Below are 14,199 nucleotides of genomic sequence, written 5' to 3' on the forward strand. Positions count from 1 at the left end.
CTTACCCTGTGCTTTCTGGTCCCTGAGACAGACAGCACACTGGTATGTGATTCTGACCATCTCCATGGGAGTACTTGTGGCCTACAAGTGTGAGCACCTCCTGGGGACAGTCGGGTGAGATGTATGAAACTGGAACTGAGCCAGATAATCAGGGATATTTGCTTACTGCAGAGGGGGCAAAAGGAAGGACGTGAGGCATAAATCTGTCAGCTTGACCCCTTCTCAGCAGTTGCTGAAAAGATTTAAGCTCGTATGAAAAGGAAACAAATGGTTAAAGGGAACATTTTGGATTCCCTAGAGATTTTCATCCTCAGCACTGCCTTGTATGGATAATTGAAAGCTTATGTAAGGGCTTTGGATTTGAAAAGTGTGTTTCCTTTGAAAAGCCAAGAGTGTCTCAAACATGTTGTCACCTCTCTTCTCACAATTTTTCTGTCATAGGGCACATAAGGTACCTATGAATGTTCCCATTAAGCAGGTAGAGGTGTGAGGAGTGGAGTTATATAATTTGGCAAGGATTGCATAGCAAATCTATGCCAAAGTGATTCCCACCCTCTGAAAATAGGCTGTGCTATATAAAGGAAGGTGTTTTCTAGCTTGGATATATTTACAATCAGCTGGGGTTTCTATTTTTTAGCCCACATTGTGAAACACTGGAAATGCTGAGCTTCAAACGGTATTGCAATCTATCACCTTGCATTGTTATCAGCCAGTCTCTTTTTCTTTTACAGAACAAAAGAGAACAGGGTAAAATTGCAGCAGGGAGAATCCTCTGAGGTAGGCCTGGGGAGAAAATGGGAAGGAGGGAGGGAGTGTGAGCCACTGAACTCAATAACACCGAAGATCATAAAATCTACCACCATAATGACAAGAATAAACAGGACTGTAGGGGGCAGTATGATTGGGGGGAAGTCCTGGGTTGGCTAGATTTAACAGAAGTTGAATTTCTGTCTCAGTTCTGCTAACAACTTGCTGTGTGACTCTGGACAATCCTTTTCATCCGTTCAAGCCATGGTTTCCTCATCAGTACAGGAAGATAAGCCCAGCCCACCTTGTTTACCTCACAGGCATCAAACAAGATGAGTAGAATCTATGTGAAAGTTTCACAAAGGAAGGTGCAAACCTTCTTCCCTAACCCACTTGAAAAATACTTTATTTATTTATACTGCTGACAAAAATTAGGGGATATTTCAAAATGAATATGAAGCAATAAAATATCCCCTATTTTTTGTGAGCAGAATATTTTTAGTTTATGTCATTTTTTTTAGCAAGAGAGAGAGGGATAGACAGGGACAGACAAACAGAAAGGGAGAGATGAGAAGCATAAACTCATAATTGAGGTACCTTAGTAGTTCATTGACTGCTTTCTCATATGTGCCTTGACTGGCTGAGCCAGTGATCTCTTGCTCAACCTAGTGACCTCAGGTTCAAGGCAGTGATTTCGGATTCAAGCCAGTGACCATGGGTTCATGCCTATGATCCCACGCACAAGCCAGTGACCCTGCTCTCATGTTGGTGAGCTGTGCTCAAACCAGCAACCTCGGGGTTTTGAACCTGGGTCCTCAGAGTCACAGGATGACATTCTATCCACTGTGCTACCACCTAGTCAGGAGCAAAATACTTTATATCTGTGCTGTCCAATAAAAATATAATGTGAGCTACTATGTTATTTTATATTTTCTAGTAGCCATTTCAAAAAGTAAAATAAATAGATGAGATTAAATTTAGTAACATTTTATTTAACCAACCAAATATATGGTTAATATTATTTCAACCCTGAAGTAAAAATTGTTGAAATATTTTATATTTTTTCTCATACTTAGTTTTTAAAATATAAATTCTTGTTCATGGAAAAATAAGACATCCCCTGAAAATAAGACCTAGGGCGTCCTTAGGAGCAAAAATTAATATAATATAAGACACTGTCTTATTTTGGGGGAAACACGGTATGTCCATTGTTATACTACAGATACACAGAGAGGTTCAGAGACCTGAAAAAGTCCCAGAAGTAGAGCTGGGTCTGTAAGCCCAGGTATCCTGTCTCCAACATCAGTTTTCTCTTCCTTTCTGATTCATTAGCTGCTGAGCTAATTAAAATTAAGGATATTGAACAAATAATTCTCTGTGCCTTTGTGTTTCTATAAAGTGATAGGGATCAATCATCATGGAAGCAACCTATGCCACTGGCTCTACTGGCTTTGTTCTCTGGCTACCCAGAGAGATGCAGTGTTTCAAAGAACTGTAGAGAAGCAATAGAGTCATCCATCCCCACTTTGCCAGCGAACAGGGAGGGACAGGCTCATTTGTCTCTGATTCATCTATTTTCCTTACTATTTCTACATCCAATCCATGAAAATCTTCTCAGTTTCACCTTCAAAACATATCTTATAATTTAAGAGACATATCAACCAGATGTAATGTTTGGGCTTCATTTGTATTCTAATTTTATTAAGGCAATTATAATTACGCATATATAATATATATATATATATATACTTATATATGTGACAATCATAAATCTGAATTCTGACTTATTAACTGATATTAAGTAATTACTAATAATTAATTACTGATGATAATCTTATGATTTTTTAAAAAGCCCTTATCACTTTGAAATGCTGAGGTATTTATGATGAAATGATATATCTGTTATTTGCTTCAGATTGGCCATGAGTTGGTAATTATTGACACTTGTATCATTATTCCATTCTCGGTACATTTAAAATGTTCTGCTATAAAAAGTTTGAACTTCTTACATTTTGAATCCATGCACTTCTCTCTATTTCCATTGTTATCACCCTCCACCAGGTCGCTACCATCTCTTTCCTGGATTGTTGCAGTAACCTGCCTGCTGCCTGAGGCTCCTGTTTATGTTCACCCCCCATCGTCCCCCACATCAGAGTGATCTTACAAGTCAGAGCCTTTTAATAGCTTTTTGCTACATTTAACATGAAAACCACATTTGACCTATAAAAGTTTCCATGATCGTGCCTCTCTCTGCTTGGTTCTTGGCTTTGTTCACTCTGCTCCCATCTATTCAACTTCTTCTTGTTCCTCAAAAGCTCTGAGATTTTTCCCAAACTTAGGGTCTTCACCTTCTGATTCCCTTAGCCAGAAACAATTTTTCTGATCTTCTTGTGACTTGTTTCCTCCTAATATGTACTTCTTCAGAAAGGCCTTTCTTGACCATTGTCCAAAGTAGCCCACCCCATTCCCCAACCACATTCCATCACTTTACTGTTTTATCTTCTATGTAACTCTCACCACTATATGAACTTGGTCTTGATTCATTTGTTTACTTGTTTCTTATCTGTCACTTCCCTCACTCCACCATTACGATGTACTCTCCTCAAGGGCAAGGACTTTAACTTATTGGATTGTTATTACTCTTGAAGCCACAGATTCCAGCAGAATGCCTACCATAGAGGGGCCCTAAAACGTGTGTTGAGTAAATAAATCCAAGATCCAAAGGCAGATAAGAAAGTGAAGATAGGACTACTAAGATTAACTGCCAGTTACTGAACAATTGATAAATGCTGGGAATGTGCTGAATCTTTTTGATTAAGTTTAGAAACTTAGGTCCTGGCCAGTTGGCTTAGCGGTAGAGTGTTGGCCCAGTATGTGGATGTCCTGGGTTTGATTCCTGGTCAGGGCATACAGGAGAAATGCCCATATGTTTCTTCACCTCTCCCTCTCTCGCATCTCTCTCTCTGTCTCTGTCTCTCTTCTTCTCCCCTCCTGCAGCTATGGTTCAATTGGAGCAAGTTGGCCCCGGGCACTGAGGATGGCTTCATGGTCTCCACCTCAGGCACTAAAAATGGCTCCAGTTGCAACAGAGCTACGGCCTTAGATGAGCAGAGCATCACTCTCTAGTGGCCTTGCTGGGTGGATCCCGGTGAGGGTGCATGCAAGAGTCTGTCTCTGCTTCTCCTCCTCTTACTGAATGAAAAAAAAAAAAAAGAAGAAGAAGAAGAAGAAGGAAACTTGTCCAAGGTCAGATAGCTAGAAACTGGTGAAACTAGAAGTCAAACTTAGGTCTGTTTTAATTCTAGAGCTTGAACTAATAACCATAACCTCATGAAGAATCATGTGAATGTTTCCATGGGTTCAAGAAACAAGCACATTTCAAATGCCTTCTAATAATGAAGATGGTAGAACTCTCTACAATAACCGTAGGAAGAAATCTTCTTGTTAGCCTTCTATTGCCATAGCTTTTGTCCAATCAAGTACTGTATATAAGTTGACCAAATAATGAGACTTACCGGGAGACCTGGAAGACCACTTGTTCCTGGGGAACCCTGAAGCCCTGGTTCCCCCTGGAAAAGAAAACAAGCAAAGCTTAGTGAGTAGCAGCAAGAAGCAGTGAACCAATAGGAAATGGCTTCCTTGAGCTAAACTTGGGCTAGGCAGTAGGAAATCAATGGGGTATCAGAATTGGGGCACCAAAGCATAGTGCAGATTTCCCAGGCTCCCCAACAAGTAACTGTATGTACTAAGGTGTCATAGTTTAGGGTGCCCTTAGTGGTGTGGGAAGAACCAAGACCTATAGCAGGGAAATAAAACTGTTTAAAGCAAAATCTCAAATACCCAGTCTGGTTGGGAGGCAAAAAAGTTGATCATCTCTTTTATTCCTAGTGGAATAAACTGTTCAGTATGATTTCTTGTATCAAATAATAGGTTGCAAACATCAGTGGCTTTGGGGAAATGGTAGCAATTACAGTTTGGATAAGGAGGACACATGATACTTTAATCTGTCTCTCCCTGATATGCTAATTTATCTATATGTGCCCTGGAAGGGCTTTCTAAAATTTGGGAATGATCAGGGATGCAGGCAATATTTTATATGCTCACAGACTGTTTCCAATCACTGGATACATTCTGTAAACTTGGAGGAGACCTGGAGCTATTGCTTGTACAGACAAAGTTAAAGAAATGGTACTAAACACCTTCCCTCGCCGGGATGCCTTGACCAGAGGCACAAAATCATAAAACTTAAGGAAACCCCAGGAAAGACGAGAATGCAGGTTACTGAAAGATACCTGCACAGCTTATAGTATACAGCCAGAGGCAGATTTAACAATGGGCACACCAGGCGTGCACCCTGGGCCCCGATTTCTGAAGGGTCTTGTAAAACCCAAACTTTACACTTTTTTCTAATGACAAGAGGCCCGATATTTTCTTCTGCACCCAGGGCCTCAACCGATCTTAATCCACCTCTGTATATAGTCATTCAAATATATCCATATGCATGCTCACTCACATCAAAATACAGAGTATAAAATATCTCAGTTAAACAGGTCTACAGCTTCAACCTCAGTAGTTCAGATCAGGGAAGATGGCATCAACTGCCACTTGGTGACAGTATATCCTTTTTGAAGAGTCAAGTTTTAATGGCAAATAACTTTTTACAAAAGGTAATTTTAAAAGCAACCATTTTTGGCCCTGGCCGGTTGGCTCAGTGGTAGAGCGTTGGCCTGGCATGCAGGAGTCCCGGGTTCAATTCCCAGCCAGGGCACACAGGAGAAGCGCCCATCCGCTTCTCCACTCCTCCCCCTCTCCTTCCTCTCCATCTCTCTCTTCCCCTCCCACAGCCAAGGCTCCATTGGAGCAAAGTTGGCCCGAGCGCTGAGGATGGCTCCATGGCCTCTGTCTCAGGCGCTAGAATGGCTCTGGTTGCAACAGAGCAACGCCCCAGATGGGCAGAGCATTGCCCCCTGGTGGGCATGCCGGGTGGATCCCGGTCGGGCGCATGCGGGAGTCTATCTGACTGCCTCCCTGTTTCCAACTTCAGAAAAATACAAGGGAAAAAGGGGAAAAAAAGCAACCATTATTATCCTATGTGCTCTGTCACAGTGCTTTGGGAAGGTCATAAGTATTGAGAAAGTTAGGAGTTAGGAGGGAAAAAATCCAACTATTTAATATTTGTTTTAAGTTCTTTAGCATCTTGATAATTGGATCTGGAAAAGTGAAACACAGAAAATAATCACTTACTCAGAAACCCAGGCACTCTCATAGCCACATACCAAACAACACTGTTTAGAAAGACTTCTTTCATGAGGAACAAAACAAACAAAAAAAGGTTTTACCCTTACTTTCAAACAAAAATCCATTGTCTAAAACCCTCGATTCTTCCAGTGTAGTCTGGTTATTTTAATTGAACTTTGATATTAATAGAAAAAAAGTTTGTTAACTTTTCCTCTTCTTAAATGTTCTCTACCTTAGATCCTTTCTTTCCTTTGGGAAATCCCATAAATTCCAGTTCTCCAGTAGATGGCGGTGGTCCTGCCAGGCCAGGGAGACCAACATCTCCCTGTAAGATCAAAAGGAACATTAAGCAAAGCAGAAGCCACACAGACCATTTCTCCAGAGAGTAGATTTGTCCTCTGGGTAGAACTCACACATAAACTTTCCATTACTTTGGCCTCTTCACTCTCACACTTGCATCAATGAAGAAACAAAATTATTAGTGCCAAGGGGTAAGAAGAATTATAAGCCTGTTCAAATACATTTTGTACCAGCTCTTCAGAGGGAGGAAACAAGATGAATGAAAAGAAACTGCAGGTTCTTGGTTGCCATGGTCATACATGAAAGGTGTTTAGAAAAGAGCAAAAAAGAGTTTGAGTAAGGTGAATGGCCACCTCCTGGCAACCGTGCTCAAACTCTAATTGATTTAATCCTTGCTAAGAACACAAGCAGAAGCAGTGAAGCCCACGTTAGAATATTGGAGGCTGGATTTGCTACTTGAAGGCAGTGCAGTCTACAAGAGGCAGCCATGAAGTGGTGGAAGGACAAGCTCCCAGTCTCCCTTGAGGCTCCCAAGTTACTATACAGTTTGTACAGAGGCAAATAGGGGAATGAAGAAGCCTCTGGAGGCGAGAAAGGGCAGTTATAAAGGGAGAGAAGAGAAGGGGGAGCAAGAAGAAGAGGAGGAGGGGAAAAGGAGAAAAGAAAGAAGAGGAAGAGGAGAGATGGAGAGAAGAGGAGAAGCGGGGAAAAGGAAAGAGAAGTTACCTAGGTGAAAGGAAGAGGAAACATATTTCAAGAGAGTATATTTTATAAGACATACACACTTTACAAGTGTGTACAAGGAAGGCTACAGTATTTTAAAGGAGAAAGACCACAATAGCCTATGTATGGGATGTGCACACACATCCATCCCTCAAGGGTCCCCATAGGAAGATCCGTGTGCGGTGGAAAATGCTCATTTCCGAAAGCTAAGATTCAAGTCCCCTTACACACGCAGTCACATGGGTTTAGCCCAAAACATTTCTTGGAGAGTAAGGAATACAGAAAGTATTTGCAAAAAACTATTTACCTTGTCTCCTTTCTCTCCTTGGAAACCTAAGCCCATGTTTCCCTGGGGCACGAGGTGCAGGGAGGAAAAACAAAATCAGTTACTAAACAAGCTCCAGGAACATCTATTGGAATGCAGTTGTTTTCATTTTATCAGAAGGTGTATTTAATCAAAATGAATACCTCTAGGGGAACAAAAAGAATACTTAGTGGTAGGAGGCCAAATGTGTCAAGACAAAGTATACTTACATCAAGACCGGGAAGACCAGGGGGGCCTGGAGGACCCTGTATTAAAATTGAAAAGATCATTAGCAAAGACAAGTAATGACAAATGTTGGAGAGGTTGTAATGAAAAGGAACCCTCATTCACTGTTGGTAGGAATGTAAACTGGTACATACACTATAAAAGACAGTATGGTGGTTCCTTAAAAAATTAAGAATAGAGTTATCATATGACCCAGCAATCCCTCCACTGGGTATCCACCCAAGAAACTTGAAAACATTTGTATGAAAAGACACATGCACCCTTATGTTCATAACAGCATTATTCATGGTGCCCAAGACATGGAAACAACCAAAATGTCCCTCGATAGATGACTGGATAAAGAAGATGTGGTACATACATACAATGGAATACTACTCAGCCATAAGAAATGATGACATAGTGTCATTTGGGACAACATGGATGGACCTTGAGAATATTATGCTCAGCATAATAAATAAATAAATAAGAAAAATCTAAGAACTATATGATGTCACACATAGGTGGAATATAAAACTGAGATTCATGGACATAGACAAAACTGAAGTGGTTACCAGTGATGACAAACAGGACTGTTATAAAAAATAGTGATAGGTAGATAAAACTATCTAAGATGCAGTGTTGAAAAGTATTTTGAAGTTTCTTCTGTGCTCAGAGTAGGTGATGGTGGTGGTAGTATGATTAATTAGCAATGTCTGTCATGGGTGAGAGGAGTGGGTTGTAGCAACAGATATGCCAGGTATCTGCCATCTCTAGGTTATACTTTAGGTTGAACCAGACTAGGAGACTTTGGAAGCACAGAGTGGATAATCACATTGACTCTAATAAATAAAGCTAACACATAGCTCCTTTCAATGCCATGTTTCATTTTAATCCTCCAAGAATGGAAGCTGCCTTTTTCCACTAAGAGAACTTACATTTACACAGATGTACATTAAATCCATGTCCTAGTGGGGAAAGCATTCATGTGAATTCCAGAATCACATGATAGATATAGATTACTTACTTGAAATCCTGGTGATCCTCTAGGTCCTACAGCTCCTTGAAAGCCAGGTGTTCCTCGTGGGCCCTAGAGAGCCAAATTTTTACCAAGGTCAAAAAACAAGAGTTTATCAAGAAAAATGAAAATATACATTTACAAATATTGCACAACAATATTCATATAATTTTATTCATAATGCTAAAAAATTGGAAATATCTCAGTTGTCCATGGATATAAGAATTGATAATTGAAATGTGAACCTGACTAGGTGGTGGTACAGAGGATAGAGCATCAGCCTGGGATGCTGAGGACCCAAGTTCAAAACCTCGAAGTCACCAGCTTGAGCGTGGGCTAATCCAGCTTGAGCGTGGGCTCACCAGCTTGAGCATGGGGTTGCTGGCTTGAGCATTGGATCATAAACATGACCCCATGGCCTCTGGCTTGAAACTAAAAGTTGCTGGCTTGAAACCCAATGTCTCTGGCTTAAGCAAGGTGTCAGACTGGCTTGGCTGGAGCCCCCTGGTCAAAGCACATATGAAAAAGCAATCAATGAACAACTAAATTGCCATAATTATGAGTTGACGCTTCTCATCTCTTTCCCTTCCTGTCTGTCTCTCTCTCTCTCTTTCTGTCTCTCTCTCTCTTTCTCTTTCCCTGGCAAAGAAAAAGAATTGATAAATGAACTGTGATACATATACATACATACAGTGGGAGAAATACTCAACAGTCAAATGTAACAGACTACTGATACATGAACCAATGTGGATGAATCTCAAAACCATTGTGCTAAGTAAAAGAAGTCAGACCTTTTACAGGCTATGTGTTTTATTATTTCTTTTATATAATGATCTAGAATAAGAAAAAATAATTTAGGATGGAAAAGTCAAAATAGTGGTTGCCTTTGGTGTGAGGTGGGAGTAAGAATTGATTAAAAAGAGGCAGGAAGAAGCTTTTGAAGGTGGTGGGAATGTTCAATACTTTCAGAGGGGTTTGGGTTACACAAGAGTATTCATTTGTCAAAACTCACCATATGTTCACTTAGGATTTGTGTATTTTATTGTATGTAAATCTTACATAGAAAGAAAAACTGTAAATGAATTTTGAAGTCTAGCTAATGATAGTCATGCTGTAGTATTTAGAGTAAAACTATTATTTTCTGCAATTTATTTTAAAACATGTAAATACAGGATGGATATATGGATGGATAGAGATGGATAGATGGATAAAAATGGATAAAACAAGTATAATAATATCTTAATGGTCAGGGTATTCACTGTAAAATTTACCCAACTTTGCTCTATGTTTGAATAATTTCATATTAAAGTGAGGTAAGAAACAAAAACTTAAAAAAGAAAGCAAAACAATTATATTTGCATCAGATAAAGATGACTTAAAGATAAAGAATATTACCAGAGATAAAGAGGGGGTATTTCATAATGGTAAATAGGTCAATTCATCAAGCAGATATAATAATCTTAGACTTGTACTCAATTATAAGCAGAGCTTCAAAATATATGAAGCAAAAACTGACAGAACTGCAAGGAGAAATAGACAAATCTACAATCATAGTTGAAGATTTTAACATCCCTCCCTCAGTAATTGATAGAACAAATAGAAAAAATAAATCAGTAAGAACATAGGTGATCAAGAAAACATTATCGATACCTTGACTTAATGTTTCTTTAGATTGCAATAGCCAAACCAACTGAATACATATTCTCTTCAAGTGCATATGGCACACTCAGCAAGATAATTTCATACGCTGGGCCATAAAACAAACCTTACCAAATTTAAAAAGGTCAAAGTTATACAGAGTGGGCACTCTAACTGCAATGAAATCAAACTAAAATCAATAAAAGTAAAATATCTGGAAAGTCACCAAATATTTGGAAATTAACCAAAACATATCTGAAAGAAAAAATCAGAAGGAATACTAGAAGATATTCTGAACTGAATAATTACAATGATGAACTTAAAAACAAGTTAATGTACTCTGAAGAGAAAGATGATATGGGGAAATATACAGCCCAATTAAAATCTGGAGCAGTAATAAGTGATATGTGCTGAGGTGTGGGATGGAGAGGCCAAGTGAAGTCAAGACTTAGATAGGAGGAAGAGAGAGTAGGGTTCAAAGGTTCCCCAGGAATATATGATAGTAGAACATTTCTTTGACAATAACTAATAACCTGTGATCTCTTAAATGAACACAAATCTCTTATTCAGCCACCAAACTTCCTTCTCCAAATCTATATGGTTTATTTATCATGCCTGTGTAAGTACATGAACATTGTACCTTTGCAGGTAAGGAAGTAATCTCTAAGAAGAGCTATGCAGCAAATATTTTTATTTTACAATTTAGTTAACACATCACCTAGTCCTAAGCCAATACTGTTTAGCAACAGGGGACTGGATGCCCTTGGTCCTTATTCATTCACCTTCGTTTGCATGTGTGTTCCCATATATCCTGTTTATTGCCTACTTTTTCTCATACTACTCTCTATTCAGAAAGCTTCCTCCCATTGCCAGCGAGCCTAAACATCATCCACACTTCTCAGAGGCTACCTTCCCCATCTTAGATATAAGTCTTTCATGATTCATCCTTATGTGGACAGCATCTTTTCTTTGAAGATTTTGTGGAATTCTTATGCCATATTCCTACTAGTGTTTCACATCCTGGGTGAGGGGCAGGCAGAGACCATGTCTGCATTGTCTTAGGGATAATGTTTCAGGGATCACTTGCAGAATTTTGCTGAGATTAGATGCTAAGCATCTGTTCTGGACTAAAGCAGAAAGGAAGGAACCCCGATAACAGGCAAGAAAAAAGGAAGGAAGAACTTTTCTTAAGATACTTCAAAGGAAAATGATGACAACATGGAAACTCAAGGAAAACAGAAAGCTCTATTCATATAGCACATGGCTTTTCATGAACTCACTATTATTTAGAGCCCCTAAAAGGAGTTTTTAATGGAATACTTCTAAAAGAAGAGTGTTCTACTTTTGTTTTACCTACAGCACTCTAGACACACAGAAAACACAGGAAATCTTGCCAAAAGAATGCAAAATTCTTTATCATGGAGAATGTAATTTCCTGGTCTAAAGGTCTACAAATCTGTTTGCTGTAACTTGGAGGTGGAAAATCCATCCTCTCAGTATTTTCACATCTGGAAAATGTCAATAGTGTGACCCATTTGGCCCTGGCTGATTGGCTCAGTGGTAGAGTGTTGGCCTGGTGTGTGGATGTCCCGGCTTTGATTACCCATCAGGGAATACAGAATAAGTGACCATTTGCTTCTCCACCCCTCCCCACCCCCTTCTCTCTCTCCCTCTCTCTCTTCTCCTGAAGCCATGGATTGATTGATTCAAGAAAGTCAGCCCCAGGCACGGAAGATGGCTCTGTGGAACCTCCACCTCAGGTGCTAAATACAGCTCGGTTGCAAGCATCACCCTAGAGGGGCAGAGCATCGGTCCCAGATGGGGGTTGCCAGGTGGATCCTGGTCGGGAAACATGTGGGAGTCTATCTCTCTATCTCCACTCCTCTCACTTGGAAAAGAGGAGAAAAAAAATAGTGTGACCCATTCTAACCCAGCTCTCTGGATTATCCTTGAGAAGATCCACAAAGACCTTCACACACCATAGGGAAGACTGAAAAGCGACAGTCAGCAACTGTTAACTAAACCTTGACAGCTCAACACAGAAGTATCAACTTACAGTGATTCCGTCTAGTCCAGGCAGCCCAGGATTCCCCTGAGAAACAGACAAAGGCAGGACACTGAAGAGATTAATAAATCAAGCCTGTGGTATTTAATAGATAACTGACCTAAAACGCATAGGTATAAAAACTCATCACTGAAGCACAGGCTTCTTCTGGTAAGGCCTTGTGTTTTAAATAATGTATGAGTTGTATATATATAACCATTTATTTTTTTCTAGGGAAAATCTAGAGTCTAAAAGGCAAATATTATAGCCTTGGTTGAACAGGATTTTATATTTTTCTTTAATTAATTTTCATCTTTGCTAGGAACTTATCAATTAGAAACTGCTTCTGTGGGTTGGTGATTTTCCTCCTCTTTTTTGGAGAAAAGCGAGCTACCTTCCGGTGTGCCCTCACCCCAGAGAATCTACACCCATGAGTATATAATGCAAATCAGACATTTCAAGGGAGAATCAACAGAGCATCCAGTCTCTGATTACATTTTAATTACTTTGCAGCATCTTGAGTCACTGTATGAATCTGTAATATAACCATTTTGTGGAAATTTTTGTGTTCCACTTGGTTCAGAGTCTCTGACTTTTGGCCAAACCACTTACTGCTGTGACAATGGGCATATTCTGACACCTGTTAATCTTATTGCACTTGGATTATGGTCAAAATCAGATCAGCTCTCTGCAATGTGGAAAGAGCAATGCCTGGTCTTCAGTTCTTCGGTAAACTGGCTGTGGGAATGTGAATAAGTCATATAGCTTAATATATCTCAGTGTTTCTATCTGTAAAATGAGCAAAATGAACTTGACAATCGTGATATCTTTTCAAAGCCTATCATTCTCTCTTCTGCTACGGCATCTACAGCCAAAAGCTCAAACCTTGAACCTTCTTCAGATCTCATCCACCCACTCCCATCACTCCCTTCCAAAGTGACTTCCAATATTCTGGGCTCTGTGCATGGATGGAAGATAGAAAGGTGTCATCCTCAGCTGAGTGAGCTTGAGTGCATCTTCCCCTCATGTTGGGCACATAGATTCTGACTTGCTAGCAGGGAAATGATGGGCTCCCTTCCCACTCTGCAAGGGAAATAGGGTCAATCATTTGGTAACAGAGTTTACTGAGGGCCCACAGGATATCAGGCAGCATAAACCAAGAGTACAGTCACAAAAATACAGAAGGTTTTTGGCAACTTTATGAAGAAATGTTTCCAAGCAGCTTCAGAGTTGATGGGCAATTTTTACAGACAGCAGGGGCCCAACTAAGGGTGATGAGCTGGTATGCAGGGACAGAAAAGGATGGGGTCAGGACCCTGGGCTGGTGGCTATGCTCAGATGGGCAGAGACACACAAGGCTTCAAACCAAAGTATGAAGACATCAAAGATTCTAGACAGACAAAAGGTATCTGCCTCCAGAAAATGTCTCAGCTTGTCAATGAAAATGATACCCATGCAAACTATTTGTTTGCAGCTATGTCTCCTATTTCTGGTCTAGATCTTACAAAGCAAATATCTTTGACAGCATAGTTACAAACATTTCTGTCAATGTTCCCCCACAAAAAAGCTTGGGATCTTTTTTCAATCCAGCTTGGTTTGCTCCTTAAATACAGATGCAGATAATAGTTCTGGAAATGTTTTTATTGGAGGCGGGGCTTAGTCTGGGGTAGCACAGCTTATAGCCTACTCAGATGTCTGCCTTAGAGGCTCTTACCTTCATTCCCTTGAAACTACCTTGGGTAAGGACAGGTTCACCTTTAGATCCTTTCTGACCAGGAGACCCCTGAATTATATAAGAAAAAAATAACTTGTGAAGAAATGTATATACATTGAGTTTTGTTAATAGTATGATATGATCAGATAGAAGATGAAACAGTAACAGGCTGAAATTATGTAGCTTATTGTATGGCAGAATTGGCTATGTTAATGGCCAAAAAACATCCCCTGAACAGGTGCTGTGTCTCG

General features: G+C 39.9%; 1 protein-coding gene across 1 annotated transcript in view; it reads right to left on the minus strand.

Annotated features, from left to right (window-relative positions):
• The window catches only part of COL4A6 (collagen type IV alpha 6 chain), a 423,902-nt gene that overhangs the window by 46,553 nt on the left and 363,150 nt on the right, over window positions 1-14,199 (minus strand). Inside the window, exons 7-13 of the mRNA XM_066356857.1 lie at window positions 13,949-14,017; window positions 12,247-12,282; window positions 8,562-8,624; window positions 7,543-7,578; window positions 7,316-7,357; window positions 6,218-6,310; window positions 4,263-4,316 (exon numbers count right to left, since the gene is read on the minus strand). Coding sequence (XP_066212954.1) covers window positions 4,263-4,316; window positions 6,218-6,310; window positions 7,316-7,357; window positions 7,543-7,578; window positions 8,562-8,624; window positions 12,247-12,282; window positions 13,949-14,017 — 393 coding nt within the window. The remainder of the gene's footprint in view (window positions 1-4,262; window positions 4,317-6,217; window positions 6,311-7,315; window positions 7,358-7,542; window positions 7,579-8,561; window positions 8,625-12,246; window positions 12,283-13,948; window positions 14,018-14,199) is intronic.

This window comes from Saccopteryx leptura, chromosome X (assembly GCF_036850995.1).
Source record: "Saccopteryx leptura isolate mSacLep1 chromosome X, mSacLep1_pri_phased_curated, whole genome shotgun sequence".
Lineage (NCBI taxonomy): Eukaryota > Metazoa > Chordata > Mammalia > Chiroptera > Emballonuridae > Saccopteryx > Saccopteryx leptura.